Source organism: Eurosta solidaginis, chromosome 1 (genome assembly GCF_040869045.1).
Source record: "Eurosta solidaginis isolate ZX-2024a chromosome 1, ASM4086904v1, whole genome shotgun sequence".
Lineage (NCBI taxonomy): Eukaryota > Metazoa > Arthropoda > Insecta > Diptera > Tephritidae > Eurosta > Eurosta solidaginis.
The window spans coordinates 197,798,609-197,824,091 of NC_090319.1; the positions used below are offsets into that span (position 1 = coordinate 197,798,609).

General features: G+C 39.7%; 1 protein-coding gene across 1 annotated transcript; it reads right to left on the reverse strand.

The window, feature by feature from the left end:
• Positions 1–3,283: 3,283 nt before the first annotated feature.
• LOC137239242 (uncharacterized) lies at positions 3,284–22,806 on the reverse strand. The gene is made up of 2 exons (XM_067764310.1): positions 22,666–22,806; positions 3,284–3,964 (listed from the first exon to the last, which is right to left on the reverse strand). The coding sequence occupies exons 1-2, from the start codon at positions 22,804–22,806 to the stop codon at positions 3,284–3,286; spliced, it is 822 nt and encodes a 273-aa protein (XP_067620411.1).
• Between the last annotated feature and the right edge of the window lie 2,677 nt (positions 22,807–25,483).

The window sequence follows — 25,483 nt, forward strand, 5'->3', positions numbered from 1 at the left end:
AAAATTGGTTTAAAGTTCATGGCCAATATACCGAATATTGATGGTGTGGGGCAAATGGATCTAGTATTATAGAAGAGAAGAGGGGTGAGGTTAGGCGCCACTGCTCACTTTTCCAAAATTGCTATGATGTGTCCTTACACAGGCTATGATGTGGCCTTCCAGTGCAGTCAATCGCAAAGAAATTCGAAGTTATATTCGAAAACGGATTCGAACGCAAAATAGTTGCAATTCTTCTATTTTGACTGCGTTTCTTTGCGTGCAGCCAACTTCATGTTGTTTACAGTGCGATTAGTATACACAATAATAATAAAAAATATCAACCAAACACAAATATCAGGAATTTACTTATGTATGTATATGAAAAATTTTACAAAACATATGCACTGTCAAACGCATGGAAATGCTTACACTTTAAGTTCCTGCTTAAATGTGACTATGAATATGCCCTAATTACTTTGACAGAAATATGCAGCGATAAACTGACATCCACAGATGAAAGCATATATCGTGTAAAGCTCTCTTTGCAGTTGCAACGAGTCCATTCAGACCATGGACTTGGAAGCATTACGTCAAACTTCCAAATACCAGAAACTTATTTCAGAAGCTGTAGTAAAAGCCTTTTTTTGCTTTTAACTCGAAAATGTTGCAATTACGACAGCTTCGTTCCTTTGGAAAAGTATTTATACTTGCATTGTTTGAACGCCACTTCCGATTCTTCGGAATTTAATATCTTTACCGGGATTATTTTTTCAGCAATCATCTGGCCATTTAAACCGCGACTGATAACTGCTCATAGAATCTTAGACCCAAACAAATATAATAGTTTGAGTCATACAAATTGGACTAAATTTAAGTTTGCTATATTGAAAAGAAACATTGCCAGCATTTGGCCGAACCTTAGGAAAAAGTTTTTTGCCAAAAGCTTTTACCTCGATCCACGCATTTAACCACAATGATTGGACACTTTGAGAAGACCCAGGCCCTATTATGAGACAAATTCGATCTTCGACTGTGGTCGAAATAGCTGATCGAACGAATTTTCATTCGGTATTATGACATTCATTCGATCAAGATTAGTGTCATTGTCAATTCGATATATTCAACCGTTCAGAAAAGCACATTCCCATCATCTGTCAAATAAAATAAAAGAAAAATTATTTACTATGAAGAAAAAGCTTAAGTACTGGAACTAGCAGGAAGTATAAACCGCTGAAATGAACTTCAACGCGTAATTGTAGCTTTCTAAACATTGTAACTTTCTGAACATGTTGTTACATTTGTTAAAAACTAAACTTCATAATGACCATAGAAGCGTTCATGGACTTGCAATCTAGGAAAGATGGATGGCTGCAACAATGCACAAGAGCCAAGTCTATTCCAACCGTTTTGAAATTGGAAACAATTCTCAGATTTTGCGCTAGGGATTGTCTCAACTGAGCATCGGCTACGAGAATACATTCGGAATTTTTTCCATCTGTTCTTTTCTGCAAGTTCGTTTTGTTATAAACGGATTTTGTATTCACGACCTTGGACCTATATGTAGTGTTCTTAAATTATATAGACTAAATTAATTTTATTTAAATTTGTTATTATGTTACTTTGAACTTTGTAATTTTAATATGTCTTGCAATATTTTAATTTTCAATATTGATTTTACTATTTTCAAAAATTTTCGTTAATATTCAATTTTTTATCATGAAATATAACACTTTCTGAAAACTTGAGCTGGCGGGTTCCAGATTAGTTTCTCTTTTAATATATTCGGGGACTCAAACTTGTGGTATAAACAAAGAACTTACGAGCGTGCGTATACTGCTGCGGTTTTAATCCAAGTGACCGAGTTCCATTCCACGCGTTCCGTTTACCCCCCAAAGCTAACAGGCCTTTGGCGGGGTAACTTAACAAAACGTCAATTTAGCTTTTAGTATATGTGCTAACGGCCGTAATAAATAAGCGGTTCTGCATTAAATTGCATTAGGGTGGCCGGCCCTTAATTTTTCCTTTGGGGTTAACCTGCTGGCCTAAACATGCCGGCCCCTTGCGGTACGCAACCTCGCCTTACCCTGCTGCTGGAGTAGACAATATCTAGAGGGAGAAAAATGAGAGATTTGTGGATGGACAGACCGTACGCATGAGTTCAAAAGTATAAAATATTATTTATTACAAAATTCATAATTTAACTTCAAATTCAAAATTAATTCCTTTGGCATCTTCATGAGGACCAAAACATCGCTCAAAACAAATGAAATCACCTAAATCAGCGGAAAACTAAATAAAATATTCCGTGAAAAGTTATATTATTGAATAATAAAAAATATTAAAATTGCAATAAATATCGAATAAAAAAGTGAGAATCGCTAACCATGCCCCATGTGCGTTTGTGCATTGCCGGTTGCCCACCGTATACTGAAAACGTTCACAATTTTCCTTCGGACCCAGACAGGCGGGATCTTTGGCTGAAACAATTTGGAAAATATCCCTGAGACGGTAAAAAAAATATCTATTCGTTTGCCATCGGCATTTTAGTTTCCGCATGAGACTAGGTAGAAAAATACATAGAACAGCTTATCCAGACCAAAATTTGACACCATACAATCCAAAAGTACCATATAAATTTAAATCAGCACTACCTTATAAAAATCTTTTTATGGAATTGGAACTAAGAAAATCACCACTAATTGAATATGCGACAGTACAATATAATGTTCCTGTAAATTCGTGGGCGGATGATGGTATCCAAGGCGAGGACATCATTGTAATTAATTCAACCAACGTTGCAAAATCGAAAGCAAACCAACTTCTACCTACACCAAAATGCTTATTGAAATGTACACATGCTCGCGTTCTCTATAGATTTCCTACGAAGGAAAGTGATTTTGAACGTCGTAAACAATGGTTTTTTACTTGGTATGGACCCTAACATGCTTAGATACTCCTTTAGCCCTTTTTTTTCACTGTTCACTGCACTCACCTTGCACTCGAACGATTGAATCAGATCCGCAAGACAAATAAAAGAAAAAATGATAAGAAAAGGAATGATTTTAAAACGAAATTGGTATATTTAAATGCGTTGCGATTGCGCGCCAAGATCGACTGTATCGTACAAAATTTTACAAATTGTGAAAAAGTTTATATATGAAGGTATATGTGTGGTGTGACAATTTATGTGTGTGAACGTGTTAGTGTCAGTGTGTGGTGTGTTAAGTGGGTGGCAGGGTTGCATCTGCCAGTATGCTGGTGTTGCCACGCTCGTTTAGCCATCCCGGCCCCCCTAGGCGAGTGATCAGCCTAGCAATCGTTGTAGCTGCTGCAGGGTTGCCACGACGTTACTTAGCCCTGATGGGCGACGGCTGCGCTGCGTGGTTGATGGTCGACGAGGTGATGCTTGAGGGCGATAGCGGGCCCCTGGGTGGGTCCACTGCCTTGGATGCTGGTTCTGCTGCCAATAGGGAAGTGGTGCTTGTGGTTGGTGATGAGTGCGTGGCCGTTGACGCACGTTGTTGCGTGGTGATGGCACGACGGCGACGTTGCGCCTTGGTGTCCGGTGGAGCAGGGTATGGTGTGGCCTGTCACACAGTTGGCATAATGTGCTGGAGGTACACTCCGTCGTTGCATGCCACAATGCCAAGCAATTTAGACAATGGCCGTGCGCTTGTGCCACCTGCTGCCGTTGAATCGGTTGCATGCCACGAAATATTGCGCATAGGCGTAGCGCATGTGGGCGGCGGCAGAGTGGGCAGCGCACGCCATGTGCCACTACCGGATCCCCTTGTGGCGTTTGCGGAGTGGCCGCTATGTTAGACCTCTGCGATGCAGGACGAGGACTTTGGTCCGGTGGGCCCGTTGCTCGGGATGCAGTGTTGCGCGGCGCTGCTGTCGGGGTTGCGCGTGCTCGGGGAACGGTAACCGCTGAGCGGATGGTGGGTTTTGGGGCGGCTTCATCCACTTCCATGTCCATGATACCCTGTATGGAGAAAGAATGGACTTTAGTGTCTCATAAGGGCATATTGATTGCTTGATAGAAGCAGCTTTATGGACATATGTAAATATATCAATATAAATATCTTATTTATCATTTAAGCTGTTTTCGATTGGGTTTTAAAGCATATTCGTTTAGATCGGTTAATTTGTTTAGGTTTGGTTTATTTTTATGCCATTAGATATTTGTGTGATTAATATTATCGGTGTTAGGGTCGATAGGTAAAAAGCAAAGCTTTACGAGCGGTCGAGTGAGTGTACCGTTTTGCGTACGCAGGTCAACTACTCGGATGTAACCGTCGGAGCCATAATGTACCTTTTCAATGCGACCTAGCCGCCATTCAGTTGGAGGGAGACATTCGTCATGAATTAGGACGCATTCTCCAATTTTTGGAGCTTCTTGTGTATTTTTCCATCGATATCGTTTAAGGAGGTCTTTTAGATATTCCTCCTTCCATCGGCGACTGAATTCGTGATGGATAATTTTAATTCGTTCCCATCGATTTATGAGGGATAGTGAGTCCACATTTGCGTCAGGGATAGCCAGAAGTGGAGCTCCTCTCAGAAAATGCCCAGGAGTAAGGGCTGTAAAATCGGAGGGGTCTTGCGAGAGCGCTGAGAGTGGCCGGGAATTTAGAACGGCTTCCACTCGTGTTAAAAGAGTCGTAAACTCTTCAAATGTAAATTTATTATTGCCAGCTGTTTTCTTAAAATGTAATTTAAAGCTTTTTACTGCTGATTCCCATAGTCCACCCATGTGTGGTGCACTGGGGGGAATAAATTGCCAGTTAATGCCTTGGGGTGCGTATTTTTTAATGATTTCCGGCGAGACTTGCTGAGCGAATTGGATGAACTCCTTTTCGGTGGCTCTTTTTGCACCGATAAAGGTTTTTCCATTGTCGCTCATGATTTTTGAGGGAAATCCTCGCCGTCCGACAAAGCGTGCAAATGCCGCGAGAAAAGCTGAAGTAGTAAGATCAGAACATAACTCTAAGTGCACCGCTTTTGTCGTAAAACATACAAAGACGGCCACGTAACCCTTCGTTATGGTAGAAGACCTTAGCATCGAGGCCTTTAGCTGGAAAGGTCCGGCAAAATCAACACCCGTGATAGTGAAGGGCAGAGTGAAATTGCAGCGCTCAGGTGGTAAAGCTGCCATGATCTGCGTGCGCATCTTCTGTTTATGCAATGTGCATACTTTACACATGAAAATGCACCTTTTTATTAACGGCTTTAGTCGGGGTATATAAAATTCCTGTCGGATCATTTGTTGCATTAGCCGAGGTTCGGCGTGTAACATTAATATATGCAGGTAATTAATAAAAAGTGTGGCAAATGCGGATTTTTCCGGAATTAATATAGGATGCCGCTCATTGTAGCTCATATTGGAGTTTGCTAGTCTACCATTGGCCCGAAGCAGACCCTTCGAGTCTAAAAAGGGGGTAAGCACTAACAGTGGGCTCTTTTTGTCAATCGGCTTTGATTCCGTCAACAATGCCTTTTCACTGTTGTAATATCGATTTTGTGTGAATTCGATTAAGGATATTTTTGCCCGCTGCACATCTTGATGCGTTAGAGCATAACTTGAGGTATTTGGGATTCCTCTTACTTTATTCTTTAAGCGATCTACAAATTGAAACATATACGCTATTACCCTTAACGCTCGGGGGAACGACGAAAATCGCTCAAGGATGTCGTTTTCCTCCAGAGTCGCATGGAAGCCTTCGATTCTTCGACTTTCCGGGGCTATGATATTACGTGCAGGGGACTTTGGCCATGATTCTGGTGATTCTATTAGCCAATTAGGGCCATTCCACCAAAGTGTTGTGGTTGTTAGGTGCAGTGGTTTGCAGCCTCTTGTGCCAAGATCCGCAGGGTTATCAGCACAGGCTACATGTCGCCAAGTTGCTGGCCCAACTAGGTCAAGAATTTGAGCCGTGCGGTTTGACACGTATGTCTTCCAGGTATGCGGTGGGTTTTCTAACCAAGCTAAGACAATTTCTGAATCAGACCACAGATATAATTTTCGATTGCTTAGCTTTAAGCTGCTTTGTACGGTTGAGGCTAGCAGAAGTACTAAGTACTTAATAAACACAAAAAACAAATTTCCATTCGCTTCAAAATTAGATACACAACGAAAATTTCGACAGAGATTAGATGCCATAATACCAATTTTTAATTTTTATATATATATACTTCACCTGAATAACATATTGGAAATGGTCATTATCGTGACACTGACGTTTGCGATCAAATTGACCATGTTGTATGATAAATGCTCTTCAAAAAACGCGAGTACTCCATAAATAGTGTAAGGAATACTCCTTTAGGAGTATAGGAGTGTCCCAAAACTAATCTGTATTCATACAAAAAATGTGCTCCAATTAACATTGCGATGTCCTAGGAGAGGAATAGGTGATCCCACTCTCGCTTTGTTTGTGAGTATTCCATAGAGTACATACGTGAGATTACTTTCCCAAGTACTTTCACTGCAGTACTCCATGGAGCACCCACAGAGGATCAAGTGGCAAAGTACTAAAGAGGAATTGTGTTGGAAGGAACTATCGGAGTGAATTTAATTTAAAATGAAAGTAAATGAAGAGGGGCAATACAACTTTTATATTTTATACAACGAATATTCGTATGTTATTTAGCATTTGCGTGAATAAAGAAACTAATATTTCTCTTACTATAGTATGTATACATAAAACCAATGCGCGGTTGCATTTTATCAGAGTTGCCTTAATAAAATTTTATCATCAGTTAGTTGTATGCAATATTTTACTTTTGGCAACTTTGTTCGATCGTCATCGTTTCGTGATCACGGTCGTTAAAAAACAAGCAATGATCGGCTGATGGTGGTCCGCAAACGCATTGCAAAGGAGTATTGTTACAATACTCCAACGTGAAGAAAATGGAACACGTAATCCAACAATTTTTGCAGGGTGTATATATAAAACAAGTATATGTTAGATGGTCATTTTCGTGGCGCTATATATGATAAATGTTGTTACTAAAATGACCATTTCACATAGGAAATATATATATAAAAATAAAATATGTAACATGTTCATTATCATGACTATATATAATTATATACAGAGTGATCAAAATGACCATGTTACATATTTTATTTTTATATATATATTTTTTTAAAGTCACCAAAGTGACCATGTCTCATTAATTCTCATATATCTTCTAAAATATAAAACATATATCGAAAAGGAACTCAGTTTCAGGGTCTCTAGATACAAACAAACATATACCGCTCTAAAATTTTGTAATCTCTTTTAAATCGATACAGTGCTTCCCTTGCTGTTTATCTTAGCATAAACCCCTACAGTTTTCTTATTTATCCCCATTTAAATTAAGACAAAACGCAAAAAAATATTTTTCATTCTCCATACTTGTGTATATTTACATACGGATATACAAAAGAAAGAATACGACAAAAGCGGTAAATTAAAATCTCGTGCAGAGTGTAGTTCAGTGCGTGTAATAGCACTTTTTCCTCGCATTAAATTGCACGCTATAAGAATTTCGGTAAGCTCTCATTTCTCTCTCCTCAAAGCCTCTTTACAGTCCAATAAATCGAAATTTAAATAAGACTCCTCTAAGTCACACCCGAAAAAAAGGTAATCTCATACGAATTAATTTTCCGTGTCAAAAATTATAATAATTTACCCCTATATACCTTTTAATACGTATATATATATGGGGTATTCCATCCCATTTCGGCCAATTTTGAACCCGACCCCTTTAGAATTGGCTGAAAGTTTTTCTTCTTTTTCTAGCTTATGAAAGACGTTTTTCAGAATTTTTTCAAATTTTTTCATCCAACTCAAAAAAAGTTATGAATTTTTAAAAAAACACCGTTTTTGTTTTCAAAATGCTATAACTTTTTCAAAAATTGACCGTTTGGGATCTTTTAAAAAAAAAAAAATTGTTTTTAAATGTACTTTTCGGAAAAAATACTTAAAAATCATTTTCTTATTTTTGTTATATGAATAAAATTGATGAAAAAAAATTTTTTATTTTTGAAATTTGTTTTCAATTAAATAAAAAAAATATAAAAAAATCGGCCCACTCCGCGATTAGTGTGGATAATTGCAGAATTGATTGAAGTTTTTTATGGGAAAAAATATCGAAAAACTGTAAAATTAAAAAAAAACTTTAAAAATTGTTTTGTATTTTTTCCGAAAAGTACATTTAAAAACAAATTTAAAAAAAAAGGTCCCAAGCAATTTTTGAAAAGGTTATAGCATTTTGAAAACAAAAACGGTTTTTTTAAAATTCATAATTTTTTTTTGAGTTGGATGAAAAAATTTGAAAAAATTCTGAAAAACGTCTTTCGTAAGCTAGAAAAAGATGAAAAAACTTTCAGCCAATTCTAAAGGGGTCGGGTTCAAAACTGGTCGAAATGGGATGGAATACCCCATATATCTTTTAATTATCGTACGTACATTTAAACCACCCTCATATATACATATTGAATATATTAAATATAGTGCAAACGCGGCACAGTGGTAAAATTTTCTCATTCATACCCTCAAATAAAATTTAGCTTAAAAACCTTTTTTTTGGTTTCGAAAATTATTCTCTGTTGCTATGAACGTTAAGATTTAAACTCAACTCCCTCACACCCACTTAAAAGCAAAAAAATACCCTCTCCCAAAAAAACAAAACAAAAAAAAAATTTTTTTCCCTGAAGTAAAATTTTTATTAATTCTCAACCGAAAGCGTCATAAAACAAACTCAAAATTAAGTGACGAGGAAACCAGACAGAGACAGAAACTGGTCAAAAAATTTAAGTTTTCGTCCGCCTCCAAAAAATTTATATCCGAAACGAACAATTTAATGGAATATTGTGCTCGGTTTAAGTCAACGTCTCTCCAAGATAATACCGAGTCCTCTCTAAACGTAAAAAACTCGAATATCGAAAATTTTTGGAATAGAGTCCAAAAAGCGTTCGATAAAGTGATAGCAGCCGAGGATCAGGACATGCCTGAAGAATTTGCAAAATCAGCCCATAGCAAATACACGACCTGCTTCATAACTTATAAGGTAAGAAAGGCTCAGATTGAGGACCAGCTTCAGCTGATAAACCAAGCCAATACCACCGCGCCCCCTATCGTCACAACACGTCTATCTGACAACTCCGGTATTTCGTTAAAAATCCCTCCCTGCGATGGTGGTTATGAAAAATGGCCATCGTTTCATGATATCTTCACAGCGGTCTATATTAACCACCCCAAACTCCCCCAAGCGCAAAAATTGTATCACCTCAGATACAAAACCCAAGGAAAGGCCGCTCAAATAGTCAACCAATTTCCCTTGACTGACGACAACTTCGCTTTAGCGTGGGAAGATTTAAAAGCTCGATATGAAAACAGACATGTTCTCGTAGATAATCAAATACGGACACTGATGAATCTAAAGCCCATTATATCTGAGAACAGTGAAGAAATTCAAAATCTGCAATCCTCAGTCAAAAATTATCTTCAGATCCTTGCCACGCAACAGGTGTCCGCAGAGAACTGGGATCCAATATTAATTTACATCGTTACCTCTAAACTCCCTGAAAATACAGTCACGTTATGGGAGCAGTCTCTGACTTCAAGAAGAGAACTTCCCAACTGTTCCCAAATGGACCAGTTCCTCACAACTCGATATGAAGTCGTAGGGCGAGTAGATAAATGGCGACCAAATAGATTTAAAGCCACTCCCCAAGCTAGGCCATCACTTAAACATCAGCAGTCGCACTCCTTTCAAAACAGATCGACCTCCCATACCCAGTCTCATATGACAGAGCAGCGAACAATGTACAAGTGCGCTATTGTAACAGAGCCATAATAAATAACAAAATGTCACCCTGTGTTCAAGTTGCTGCAACACCCGTTGTCTACCCACGGGTGGGGAACAACTTGAACACAGAGCAAATCGGCTCTGAATATTTATTATAAATTTGTGCAACTACGTGCTTGGTCGTGAACTTTTTAGAACTTGAGTAATTAAATTGTATTAAACTCAATAATAATTACAGTTTAAAGTAATAATTTAATAAAACAGTTACAACCGACCGAAGAGTGTTTTCCCTTTAAAAATTGGCACCAGTGCGAAGATATGGAGGCGGCGACCTCCACGAGGGTAGGATTTAACCCCACATAACCACGGGTGAGTTTTTGGCTTGGCAAGCGAAGCCGTACATTATATGGCGACCGTGAGGCTGGAGCATCGGGTTTTTCTTTTTCAATTTGGCAACGCAACGAACCGGACGTTTTCACATCAGCAGCGGTGAGTGGAAAATTTTTTTTTTCGGAGGACAGCAGTGTTTTGGACAAGAAAAAAGGAAAAGTGAGTGTGGTGCGAAAAATGTGCAAAATTTAATAATACAATTTTTCTAAATAAATTCTGATACATAAATTGCTAATTAAAATTCTAATCTACGACGTAATTTTCTACACATATTCAATAAAAATACAATACATAATTTCCTAACTAAAATTTTACTAATAATTTTCTAAATTTCTAAATTTTTTTACGATATAATTTTCTAAATAAAATTCAACTAAATTCCAATACATAATTTTCTAAATAAATTTGTAATAAACTACCACGCAATTTTCTAAGTAAAATTCAACAAAACCTAAATATACAATTTTCTAAATAAAATTCTACTAAACTACGATATAATTTCTTAAAATAAAATTTAACAAATCTACAAGCTGTTTTTCCAATACAAATTTAAAAAATTCTACGATTCAATTTTATAAACTAAATTTATAACCGACAGTACAAATTTTCTACATTGAATTTAATAAACCACAAGAACAATTTTATTAATCAACATTTAACAAAAGCAAAATTCAACAAAATTAAAATACAATTTAATAATGAAAATTTAACTCAAAATTTTACAAATTCTATAAATTTTACATAACGGCACTCGCACCACGACACGCATAACGGCGCATGTAACCCAAAAACATATACATACATACACAAGTCAACGCAATTTTCCACCACCACCAACTTTAACACGTAAAGCAACAACATCGGCAGCAGTAATATTGATGACATCACCGGCAACCATCTTATAGCAGCAGTGACCATAAGAAGGAAAAAATAAGTATACATATATGTATTTAAGATGTTGTCTACGGGTATTTTTCTTTCGCTTTATGTATGTAAATTAAAACATTTATAAAACTTTTTAAAATTCTGTGCCTTCGCAATTAAATCAAAAATTTAAAATTCTAAAATTAAAGGAAAAATTAATTTCGCATTTCGTACAAATTTTGGATTTTGATATTACGGTGGTTTTCGAAAAAACCAATTAAATTTTTATTACATGCGGTGGTTCCGTGAAAAACCAATTAAATTTTTATTACATGCGGTGGTTCCGTGAAAAAACAATTCAATTTTATTACATGCGGTGGTTCCATGAAAAACCAATTCAATTTTTAATACATGCGGTGGTTCCGTGAAAAACCAAATTGAGATTTTTTTTGAATAAAGCGGTGCGTCCGAATACATTTTGAGAATCTTACCAATTAATACACATACTTTTGAGCCATTTTAAAATCAATTACTTTTATAGATTTCTCATACAAGTTTACTGCAGTTTTAGTTAATTCTTCCAATAAATAGCTAAATACTCCTTAAGTGACTATTCACCTGCAAATCAGTTCCCTTTTATAAACTTTTTTTTCTTCTCTCTTTTTCCTCAACAATTCAACTTCAAATATAAATTTAGACATTCAAATAAGTACTTCATTAATTTCATAATTTGAACTGAATTATTCGTGCTGATAACTACATATGTACAACCTTAGAAGTGGCAAGCAAGTGCAAAAAACTTCAGATTCAGAATCCGATTCCGATAAATCAGGCTCAAGCTATACAAGTTTAGCTTCATCTTCGACCGAAAAAGTCACCAAACAGGAAAATAAACTATCGTTGTCAGCAGATTTCCTAGGCTTCGAAGATCCTTCAAGTAAAAATTTAACTTCTAATTTAGTTTCAAATCTTAACGATTCAAATAGTGAAATATTAACTTTAACTTTTTCTACTTTAAAATCAGATCTTAACGACCCAAATAGTACAAACGTGGCCTCACCTTCTGCTAATTCAGCTCCAAATCTTAACGATCAAATCATGGCAACACTTGAGGAAAAGACAATTTTTATTAACACATGTGCTAATTCTATTAGAGAAAACTACAGTGGTGATCCTCTAGCACTTGATTCTTTTATAGACAAAATTGCATTACTTGAACAATTCGGTACTGCAGATTTAAATGATACTTTTATAGCGTTCTTAAAATCAAAATTAGAGGGTAAAGCCCGTGAAGCAATACCAACACAAGTAACTTCAGTCAATGATATTAAAACAGCTCTACGTAGTAGGATCAAACCAGACAACTCGAAAGATGTAGCAGGGAGAATTGCAGCGTTGCATGTTAACGGTAACAATTATACAGATTTTGCCAAAAAAGTTGAAGATTTAGCTGACTCACTTGAGCGGTCTCTTATTATTGAAGGGATCACTCAAGCGAAAGCTCACGAAATGGCAGTCGAACAAACTGTTAACGTGTGTCGTTTAAATGTAAAATCAAATTTAGTAAAAACCATTTTAACCTCAACAGCATTTACTGATCCGAAAGACGTAGTAGCAAAATTAATTGTAGAACAAAACAACGAAGTAACTGAACGTCAGGTTCTAGCTTTTCGATCACGTGGTAACAGTACATTCAGAAATTCACGTGGTAGTTATCGTGGCTTTATTTTTCATTTGCATACAACAGCAACTATAACGGCAATAATAATCAAAGATATAAGAATTATAATGGAAATAGATACCAGAATAACAACAATAATAATACGCGTCCAATTACAAATTCCAATCCAAATACAAATAATAGTAACAATAGAGGTAACAATTCTAGATCATCCATCGGTAGAGGTAGAAACGCAAACGTTCGCGCTTTAAACGCCAGTGCCCCTCAGGAGCGAACACTGAGGGAGGACGAATTAAGCGAGTAAGCGAACTTCCCTCACCAATAGCCATCTATTGTTTAAATTTAAAATACTCAGATTTCATAGAATTACAACTTAACGAGTCACAAACATTTTGTTCTTTCTTAGTAGACACTCAAGCGGACATTTCTTTAATAAAGATATCATGTTTAGACAGAAATATTTCCTTAAATACGAACGACATTATTAACATTACCGGTGTCACTTCCAATTCAGTTTCCACTTTAGGTAAAATTACAGCAAATTTAAATTTTTCAAACTTTTCTATTAGACATACTTTACATGTAGTAAATGAAGCTTTTAATATCCCATCCGATGGCATACTGGGTAAAGATTTTCTGAAAATTAACAAATGCATTATTAATTATGAAAGAAACAGTATTTCCTTTTGGGTAGGTAATGAAAAAGTTGCGATACCAATCTTACACGGAACAGAAAGCGACAATTGTATCATTCTGCCAAGATGTGAAATATTCAGACTTTTTGATTTAGGAGATTCACCCGAGCCACGTTTCGTGGACTCGCAGGAAATTGAAAAAGGTGTTTTCATAGCTAGGTGCATTGTTAATTCCAGTAACCCAATAATCAAAGTCATTAATACCACGGATGATATAAAGTATGTGAAGAGAAAAAGTATTCGGACAGAAAAACTTTCAAATTATAATGTTTATACAATTAACAAGACAGAAACAGAAGACAAACGTACGAAAAAACTAACTTCGATTTTAAAAAAATCAAATACCTCAACATGCTCCAAGTAAATTACTTGACCTTTGCATAGATTATGCCGACATGCCGCTCTTGACACGGACAAAATGACTTTAAACAACTTTTATGAGCAAAAATTAAGACTGACAGACAACGAGCCGGTATATGTTAAAAACTATAGATTGCCATACTCTCAACGCGAAGAAATAAATCGCCAAGTAGATAAATTGTTAGACAACGATTTGATTGAACCCAGTTATTCGAATTACAATTGGCCTTTTGTTTAGGCAGGATGCCTAACTTTTCCGCATCTGATTGCAATCCCCCCAATGCAACTCTGCAAATCGATACTCGATACTCGTTTTAATTTATAACCACCCACACCATCACCGCCACATGCATGTGCATGCATGTACATGCACGTGTATGTGTGCTTTTTGTCAGCACTCATGCATGTGCGTGTCGGGGTTGATGTGTGGGTGCCTTCCCCTTCCAAAACGGAGGATTTTGCGGGTCAACGGTTGTAGCTTTCAATACAACCGGTCTCTTTGATTTCAACAGCCAACGCGTACACATCTGCCGCCAGCGATCTCCGCCGTAGTCACATATTCACGAGGAAAATATATTCCTGTATATTTGTTAGCTACCCAATAAAACATATCATTATAACGAGAAATCTCGTATTCTCCTATTTTTATTTCCACACGCCATATTCCCATTGAGATCGACCCCGGTGCGCCCACCTCTCGCAAGGATCAGAAGCACCCCGGCCGAACATTTGGTCCTTCTTCACCAGGAATTTGGAATACAGTACCTATATACAGTCCACATCACAAGATACCATAGCTGACCGCACACACTTCAGAATTCCTAACATAAAAAGTTAGCCGGAAAATTTTTGCCACAACCACAAAAAGTATATTATTTAATACCAGCGTGCAAAACACTGAGCAAGCGACAGCCAGCGGAAGCCACTGCAGCACACAAGCTACTTGCCACATAGTCACCAGAACAGCAAACAGCCACAAAGTAAGTGCAATATTTCTTGCCATAATTTTTTTGGTTATAAAAAAAAAAAAATAAATAAAACAGTATAAAAAATAAATATTCTCAGTGCCACGCGCGTAGTTATTTGGTATTAAGTGCGAAAAGTGTAAAAAAAATTAGTGACGAAAAGAAGGAGAAGTCCAAACGCGTTACATTAACGTTTTTAATTCCTTGTGACTATCTGGCCTGCCCCCCACCAGCGGTAAGGCTATCCGGACACAGCACAAGGAAGAGGTACACATAACCTCACTTTCACAGAAAATTTCACGCCATTTGATTTCAATTTTCTTTTTGCATCACTTTAATTTCACTAGTTTCTTAATAAATTTTCGCACAAGATTTATTACACGTTTTTACACTTTTCGTCGAGTTCATACCAGCGCGCGCACTTATTATACAATACAATCTAACTTGGAAGTGGCGAGTGGCCCCCTTTATTTACACAAAAGACATTGATGTCGCTTCCCCCTGCTCCCTATTTTACAGCACAAATAATCTGCAAAGTCAGACAAAAATAAACAAATTAAAAGTAATAATCAATTCTGCGTAATTTAATAGTTGTTGGTTGGGTGATTCGCTCAGGTTTTCAAGTTTTATATCTCTTGATTAATTCGCTTTCCACTTTTCAACCATGAACATGGACTCTTACATTAGATTGGCCGATCGAATAAACGAATTCGAGGCCGATTTCAATGATATCAATGCGGCTCTGCACACTGTACACACTCTTGCAATACAGCAAAAAGAGTTGCAAGCTAAGTGGGAAAAAGCAGAGAACGCCCTAGAGGAGTTGCTTGACTCTGACACGCTCGACGCTAAGAAAATTGCAGCGGTCAAGATCAAGCATAAAGCGGCATATGCCGTATTCCTGAGATGCATGTCGAACATGGCTGAAATTCAAACTAAATTGAAGGAGGAAAAAGATAGGGCAGTCAAACCTGAGGGAGAACGCGCGCGCGAACACAGTATCCGCCTGCCAGCCTGCGATACTGAGGTATTCAAGGGCGACTACCTATCTTGGCCAACGTTTCGTGACCTGTTCACGGCCATCTACAAAAACAACAGTCGCCTAAGCCCGGTAGAAAAGTTGTTCCACCTTAACCAAAAAACTCAAGGTGAGGCAAAGGACATCGTCAAGAAATGTCCCTTGACAAATGAAGGCTTCGAAACAGCCTGGAAAAATCTATGTGAGAGATACGAGAATAAACGGATTCTCGCAAACTCACAACTACAAATTTTGTTTAATTTAAAAAAGATAGATAGCGAGTGCGGCAGCTCAATCAAAACCTTACAGCGCGACATAAATAATTGTTTAGCATCTTTAAAAACACATCAGATCGATGTTTCAAATTGGGATGCGATCATCACATATTTATGCTCGACAAAATTACCCGAAAATACGTTGGCTCTATGGGAGCAGAGCATTGACCACAAGACGGACATATCCAAGTGGGAGGATATGGACAAATTCTTGTCAAATCGTTTCCAGACACTTGAAACCGTGTCTGGGTTTACAGGGAATGCCACTTCTAAAGTGCAAAAATCAAACACGTCGCGCCAGTCGACGGAAAACCCTTCAAAAAGACTTGGTGCTTTTCAATCCAAAGTAACCAAGCAAACAACAAAATCAATGTGTAAAATGTGCAAATCTACGGAGCACAGATTACGCAACTGTTCACGTTTTTGCGATTTAAACCCGGTATAAAGGATTAAATTCGTCAAATAAACAAATGGCTGCCTGAACTGTTTATCCCCAGGACACACAGTGACGAGGTGCACCAGTTCACACAACTGCTCCAAATGCCACTCTCGTCACCACACGCTCCTGCATGCGGACACACTTCAGCAACCGGCGGTACGAAATCCCTTCAAAGATGCGGATAATGCCCCATCAACTTCGGCACAGGCAAGGAAAAGACAGGTATCGGGACAACCACCTTCCTCTGCGAATCAGAATGTCAAATCCTGCCATGCCAATTCCAGCACAGGCGTGCTATTAGGAACTGCTCGCGTACACATTCACCATAATGGTACCGACTTCTCCGCGCGGGCATTAATTGATTCTGGGTCTGAATGTTCCTTTCTAACTGAAAGACTGAAACGCAGAATCAATTTGCCAGCGAGGAAAATGCATGCCCATGTTTCAGGCATCACAAATGCGGTGTCAGCTCAGGTGAAAGAAGCATCCAACATCGAATTACGTTCACCAGTGGATCCCTGCTTCAGCCTGACTACACCCGTACTAGTTCTAGCGAAACTCACTGGGAATCTTCCATCCTGCCATATCAACGCAATGACTATGCAGGCATTCCCAGACTTGATTTTGGCAGACAAGAGGTTCTACGTCAACGAAGACGTAGACCTCATACTTGGCGGAGACATATATCCCCAAATTATAATGAGCGGTATAAAGAAGAATGTGCTAAACACACTCTTAGCCCAAGAGACAGTGTTCGGTTGGATACTAACCGGTCGTATCGAATCACCGAATCCAACGAAGAGCATTATGTCTTTTTACAACGAGGTTGCGTTAGACAATCAATTAAAAGCTTTCTGGGAGGTAGAAAATCTACCCAAAAATAAAATATTGAATGAAGATGAAAGGTACTGCGAACAACTATTTAAAGAAACAACGCAGCGAAGTGAGAATGGAAGGTACACCGTGTCACTACCATTCCGGCAGGATTACCCTAACAATATTAACTTAGGACCATCCCTGAAGCGTGCATGCTTTCAATTCTTCCGGAATGAGGGGCGGCTAATAAAAAACCCAGATTTAGGTAAGGAATATGTTCGAGTGTTGTCAGAATATGAAACGCTCGGACATATGAGAAAATTGAAAAAGAATATCCCATCCGACGATTCGGATCATTACTTCCTGCCCCACCACGCCGTTGTAAAAGCAGAAAGTACAACCACCAAGGTACGCGTAGGATTTAACGCCTCGAGCCCTACGGTCAACGGTAATAGCTTAAACGATATTCTCCTCCCGGGCCCAGTCCTACAAGCAGATATACCCATCCTTATATTACGATGGAGACTATACCGTTTTGTCTTCAATAGCGACATCGAAAATATGTATCGTCAAATTTGGGTGAACGATAAGCACACCAAATTTCAACGTATTGTGCATCGCACGTCCCCGAATGACCCTATTAGTCTTTATGAATTAAAGACGGTTACCTTCGGAGTGAATTGCGCTCCATATCTCGCGATAAGAACGCTCCTACAACTGGCAGACGACGTGTCAAACTCACACCCTACAGCGGCTAACATACTACGAGAATACATGTTTGTAGATGACGTGTTAGCGGGTGGACATACGATCACATCGACTCTTAAAGCCAGAGATGAAATTCGTCAAGTCCTACACTCAGCGGGCTTTCCACTTCGCAAATGGACATCCAACTCAGAGAACATTCTAAGGGACATCCCCAAAGCAAACCTGCTCAATGAAAACTTCCTGGCATTCGAAGATACCAGTTCAGTTAAAGCGTAAGGCATTCGATGGAATGCCCTCTCCGATTTATTTTATTTTAACGCAGGGACGCTGGACAACCCGGAAAACATTACGAAGAGAGCGATACTATCAGCAATCACCAAACTTTTCGATCCCTTGGGATGGCTGGCACCAATGGTCATTGTGGCAAAAATACTCATGCAGAGTATTTGGTTGGAAGGCACCGCTTGGGACGAACCAGTATCTACCAGTACGCTGGAACGATGGAAAACCTTCACCGACCAATACCATGAAATCGATAAAATCCGGATACCTAGATGGGTCAACTTTTCACCAGGAACCGACCTCGAGATCCATGGATTTTGTGACGCATCCCAGAAGGTTTATGCAGCAGCCATTTACATGCGCGTCAAAACGGATGATAATGTCTGCACGAACCTGCTCCTAGCCAAAACCCGAGTAGCCCCAGTGAAAAATCTTTCTCTTCCACGTTTGGAACTTTGCGGAGCCGTGCTGTTAGCGGAAATCACCGAATCCATTTTCAGAAACCTTAAGTTGGGACCAGTGAGAGTTCACCTTTGGACGGATTCAACTATCGTCCTCGCATGGATAAGGAAACCGCCGTGTTCCTGGTCCACTTTCGTCGCACATCGGATCATCAAGATCATCGACATGGTCGGAAATAAGGACTGGCCGCATGTAAACTCAGAATCTAACCCAGCAGATTTAGGTAGCAGAGGATTACCTGCGTCTGAATTGGTCAACAATTCGTTGTGGTGGCAGGGACCTTCTTGGCTGCAAGAAGACACTTCCCAATGGCCAGCACAAGAAAGTGAGTACATCACCTCCGTAGAGGAAAAGAGGGCGAAGACCTGCGCAACAACAACAGTAAATACTACCGATGTTCTTCAACGCTTTTCAGACCTACCTAGGGCTTTACGGGTGCTCTCATACGTAATGAGGTTCTACCGAAGAACTCACCCCAAAACAAAAAAAATATTTCGGGTCGAGTCACCTTTAATCTCTCCTGATGAGATCAAATTAGTAACCCAACTCTTAATTAAAATCTATCAGAAACAACACTATAGTTCCGAATATAGTGATCTAAAGGCCGGAAAACCAATTGCAGCGAAAAGTGCAATACTCTCACTTAATCCATATCTAGACCAACATGGCATCATTCGGGTAGGAGGGCGACTCGGGGCGTCAAAGGACTTAGCTTTTAATGAACACCACCCAATCCTCCTCCCATACAACTGCCGGTTATCCCGTCTGATAGTCCTAATGTTTCATCAACAAAGTCTGCATGGGGAAAACCAACTCATGTTACGTCTGATACGCACCCAATACTGGATACCTAAAATCAAAACCATGATTAGGTCAACCATTCATAATTGCAAAGTTTGCACGATACACCGAAAGCGTGCTCAGACCCAACTTATGGGTATTCTCCCTCGCGAACGCACGACATTCAGCCGTGCATTCACGAATACTGGAGTCGACTTCGCCGGACCCTTCGACATTAAAAGTCACCTCGGCAGAGGGTGTCGACTATCCAAAGGCTATGTCTGCCTTTTCGTGTGTTTTTCCACACGAGCGATTCATCTGGAGGCCACTACTAACCTCAGCACCCCATCATTTCTTGCGGCTTTTGCCCGTTTTATATCTAGACGCGGATGTCCCAAAAACGTCTACTCCGACAACGGTACAAACTTTGTCGGAGCTTCACGATCCCTACGATCGGAATTTAAAACTTTCATTTCACAAGCCCGAGACAATGCTGTCTCGAAGTACAGCCACCAGTCACTCACTTGGCATTTCATCCCTGCGGGCCCTCCCCACATGGGAGGGCTGTGGGAGGCAGGAGTGAAAAGCTTCAAAAGCCACTTCAAAAAGATAGCCTCACCACACAAATTCACATTCGAGGAATTCCATACACTCTTGTGCCGCATAGAGGCATGCCTGAACTCGCGGCCGCTCAGCCCGGCATCCAATGACCCAACGGACCTGGAGCCGCTTACTCCAGGTCATTTCCTCACTGACAGCCATCTACTGGCTCCGCCAGAGGCGGATGCTAGTGAGAGCCCTGCCTCGATGATCAATCGGTGGCAGAAACTCAAAGCCCTCCATCACACTTTCTGCAAGCGATGGAAAACCGAATATCTATCCGAACTTCAAAAAAGAGTGAAGTGGAAGCATCCCAGACAGAATATAAAAGTGGGAGATCTCGCTGTCCTCAAAGAGGACAACTTATCTCCCAACGAATGGAGGTTAGGTCGAGTTGTCAACGTACACCCCGGCGAAGATGACCGAGTACGTGTAGTCGACCTCAAAACAGAGAAGGGTCAAATCAGACGACCTTTGGTCAAACTGATCCTTCTTCCACCGCAAGAGATGGATTGCGAGAAGGCGACGAGCTCCTCCTAAGAATCCCTCCGTTCCTCCATATCCCTACCTTCAAAAAAAAAAAAAAATCAAACCCAGCTCTCGTTTACCCGGAACGAGGCCAACCATCAACCCAAATTCACTCGCTCACCCCGAGCGAGGACACAACAAGCAACCCCAACTCACTCGTTCTCCCAGAACGAGGACATCATAAAAGCCTACCGCAGAAGGGCGAACCGATCTGCCACAGAATCTAAGGGTTTTCGGCCCTTTGTATATTTTAAATTTCCCAAAGTCAACCCTAATTCACTCGTTATCCCATAACGAGGACAACAGAAAGGCCTACCGCTAAAGGGCAAATCGATCTGCCACAGAAGACCTTTGCAATCGTTGGAGCGCAATGAGGCCCATCGCAAGCCAAACGCAGATGGGAAAATCCACCGCAATGTACATTTTACGATATTATACTCGTTATAAATTGGTTGCGGTAATAATTCACAAACCAGTTTAGCGCTCAGTATTCAGCGACAGTCCAAGCTCGTCTTTCAGCCAGCTATTTTGTCAAAACTTCGTATAAAAAATTCGTATAAAAATTAACTCTTGGTCAATACAATCGCATGAAATACAAGCAACCTGAGAAATTGAATTTTTGTTTCGAAAAATAGTAAAGCCAGCAAGCTGTATTGTTAGCACAAAAAATTTGATTAATTGTTTCCACAGAGCTTGAAGTTAATAATCTAATTAGCACCTACTGTTTAAAAAAAAAAGAAGGGTAAATTTTCAGGTCGTATTGTGTCTTGATTAATATCTGTAGGCAGGTTTAACATTACCTTTACGTTTGTTTTTATACATATAGGTAAGTGATGACATGTAATAAATAACTTACTTAACAATTTTTGCAATGCCGCAAACCTTTCGGATCGGCTCGTCCTGTTTCAAAGAATCGTCGATGAATTGTTGTCAAGTCACATCTGGAAATAGCACACCTTCGTGCCAACATTGGTAACTGCCGCCAGAGATTATTGTGCTTGTCAAGTCATCGCTTCAGTCGCTCCACATCACATATCCTAAAAATTATGAGGAAAAACAAAAAAAAGTCTCAACTCAATCCCTTGTCTTTAACTTGCACAGAAATATATTTTTCCTCACTTACATACGTGCACGTTTTGTCACAATACGTTGGGAATCAGCAGATTTGCCCTCGAACTCCAAATGCTTCATCTCTCTTGAATATCGTAGGCTATAGGCAATTCGCTGCCATACCGTCTGTTTCTTTTTGCCCACCTCGATTACCTAAGCCTTGCTTATTGTACAGAACTTGATGCATTCGCACCCTTATCGATTGGTTTCATTGCTGCAGTATCGATGTCGCTGTTCCCTTATGTATTTGCACAGTTGGTGCCACATGATTCATTTGTGAGTCCAGCTCACATAATAGTTGTGCTTGTAGCTCGGAACGCTTCCTATACCTGAATGCGAGGGTACCTATTTGATAAGCGTTGAATCATTTTTTGGTAGCCTCAAGTGCTGGTTTTTTTTTTGTTGTCCTCCCGATTATACGTACCTTCGCAATAATCGGCGACACGCTCCAAATTCGTCTAACTATCACGCAAGTTTTGTCTGCCACCCGGAATTTCCGTTCGTATCACTGATGCTAATTCGTCCATTATGTTTTCATTGGCCATCACCGACCTGACGGTAGGGGTGAACCGATCCTTCCGTTGCCCATCTTCCTGTGTGCCAAAATCGAATTCTGTAGCAAAAGTGGCGCTACGTCCTTGACCCATCCCAGCGTCACTCTTCACTTCAATGTAAATTACAACACCTGTCTACACCCTTTTCCTTTTGTAACTGTTCAAAAATACTGGGATCACTCTTCAAAATAAATCCTTTCACTGCTTCAGTAAATACGTAACTATCACAGTCACTATAACTCCAATGCCAGTTTCTTGTAAATGTTCACATTCGTCCCTTTTAGTAATCAACTCAGAGTAGCGCGAATTAAATTTTCATACGATATTGGTTAATTCATGTTCTCCTTAGAATTACCATTACTGAGAAAGACATGTGATAGTAAAACCAAGCGGTCAGCCTATTAAAATCTTCAGCATGGGCAATTTTCAAGGTTTCGCGCAGGAAGCGTTTCGCCTCATGAAGGCTGCCTTTCTGACCCACATAACATTCATTCATGCCTAGTGGCTATACGTATGTGTATGTCCAGTTGAGAACGTGTCCAAAATTTGGTTTTATATCTTGTTCCCGATGGTGAGAAAAGAAGGGCTAAATTTAAATTAGCTAATAATTTCCGATATCATTCGGTTGTTTGGCACCAATTAATAACCAACCCGCTTGTGTACGATTCAAAGACATACGACTATTTTGCGATGCGGAACGTAAAAGCTGTTCTGCTGTATTAAATACAACTTTGCTTTAGTATGTGGTATGCCCAATGGTGAATAACGCACACTGTCTAAGGTGGCAGCCAAAGCAGAGCTATAACACGCTAGTGCTTTAGGTGAAAAGCGTAGATGTTCAATAGCATCAACAAAACGATCTGAGTGGCGTTATTTGACTCAGTACAGCCACGCAGACGCAACGCAAACACCATGCAGCAGCTAAACGTGCCGCAGCGCATGGATGCACCAGCACTGCACAGGTAGCATCAATTGAGTTCAATGTGTGAGCATGTAGCGAAGTTTGTTCTGTAGTGCACAAACCAATCACTAGGGAACCTAACTCTTGGAGCGCGCAAACAAATAAATGTGGACGAAAATGTGTTTCTTGGTTGGAATCTTTTGCGTTTCAGGATTTAAATCGAGTGAATTAATTTGTACGGCTATAATATGTATGAGCTCTTTGCCTGCTAATGTTTGCGCCTTCTCACCCAACATTTTTCCACCAATCGAACGTGATATAAACTTAACACATTTACGTGAATATACAGCATTAACGTGAGATGAAGCAGTTTTTGGATTTGCTGCCAAATCTAATACCTAAATTAGGAAAGTGTTTAAGATTACGTTCCAACCAAGCGCTTCCCATAAATTGTACGAATACCAGAGTACCATGAATGTGTACCGCCAACACGCACCTCACGATTTACGCTTGAACTACCTTTGATGATTTCACCTGTACCCTTAAGGAAGGACACGCCGCCACGCAAAAATTCTGACATCAAAATCCCCAAAGCTGCATTGAGCGAAACGTCGCCCGCTTGATTTTATCGCCCACCGAGAAGAGTGTCGCAAAGCAGTTAACTACCAATTTACGTGCCGGGCCCTGGTGAGCCGTGGATGTTTTCCTAACTAACTTCTTTTTGATATCCCTTTATATCGGATTTTTGCGCAACCGGTAGAACCTTTTCTAAGCAGCGTAACCACCCGAATATGAATACTAGTCGCTTGATGAATTAGAGATGGATATGATATTTCAATTAACAGCGTATCATTCGTGCAAGGATAACATTCATAGTTCGCTATTAAATTTCATGATTGCAAAAGCATAGTGCGAAAGTTTTTTTTTAATATATTTTTTCATATTTATATTCACTTTTTCATCACGGTAGCTCTAGCTCCTGGAACCCCACTGCCAACCTGCAAAGAAAAAATTCATTACTAAGTGCTACAAAAGACATCGTAAAAGTGTGACAACTGCCGACGCGGCCGACGCCGCAGTTGGAGCACACCTTTTGCGATGCCGGTAACCTAGAGAAAAAAAAGGGAAAGAAAAACCAAAATAAGCCCGGTGTCCTGCACACAATCCACCAGGCATCACCAGTCACCTGAAAATAAAAGAAAATGTATTAAGAATCCGAAATAACATAAAAAATAACAATAAAAATTACTGACATAAAATAATTGCATAATTGTTCAGCCACGCGTAAATTTCACATATTGAAGCGAAACGGTAAAATAAATCTTTCGATTCATTTTTTTTTTTCTTCGGCTTCATTCTCTATACTGGAATGCTCAACCAACGTAGGTATGTATATATGATACATACAAGAAAACGAGAAACGGCAGAGTTGCCACGTTACCTAACGCGACCACCAAATGGACCGTTTCACAACGCCTCTGTCAGGGTTCAGACACATCACTTTCCCTTTACCCAGGAAGACCAGGATCCAAAGAAGAAGATCGACATTATTTGTGAGCATTATATTTTATTCCATAAATAACATAGCTCAATCCAATTCCTAAATACAATAAAACCGAAATTCAAATGTTAAAATTCAAAAAAAAAGGTATTTCATCTCGTGAAAAGCCCAGACCCCTATCCCTAGTGCACCCGTTTTCGGTGCAGGGATAACGCAGCCGAAGACGCATAACGCCTTAAACAATCACCGCACCGGTACGGGAAAAAGCCCATATGCCCATTCAAATGGGCAATCAGACACGAGAACGAGCTTAGTGCCCGCTGGCACACACGGCAACTAAATTGCCAATGAGGCACTGGATCCTGGTGCGGCCGCCGCACCCATAACACCCCCTCACACCCGCGGTAAAATGTGGAGTACCACGTCGTGGCCCTGCCGCGCACCCTCACGACGATGGGCGTCCGCCTAGCACGGAGAACCCCGGGGTCGGCGCGCCGCAGCTCCTCCCTCACTGCATGTTGCAGGACCTCGACCAGCGCAAAACATGGCCATGAGCCCCTTCGCCGCTCTGCATAGCGGATGTCCGCGACCACCTCTATGGGTTCCGCATCCCCCTCCGCAGACTCCAGTATCAAACATATATATTGCCGCGGGTCCATTTGACACTGAAAAGAAAAAAAAGAAAGAAAATAGAAAACCCATTAGAAAAAAAAAAAAACCAAAAAATTATTAAAAAATCCGTTAGGAATTTGTCATACTTACGTTTTACCA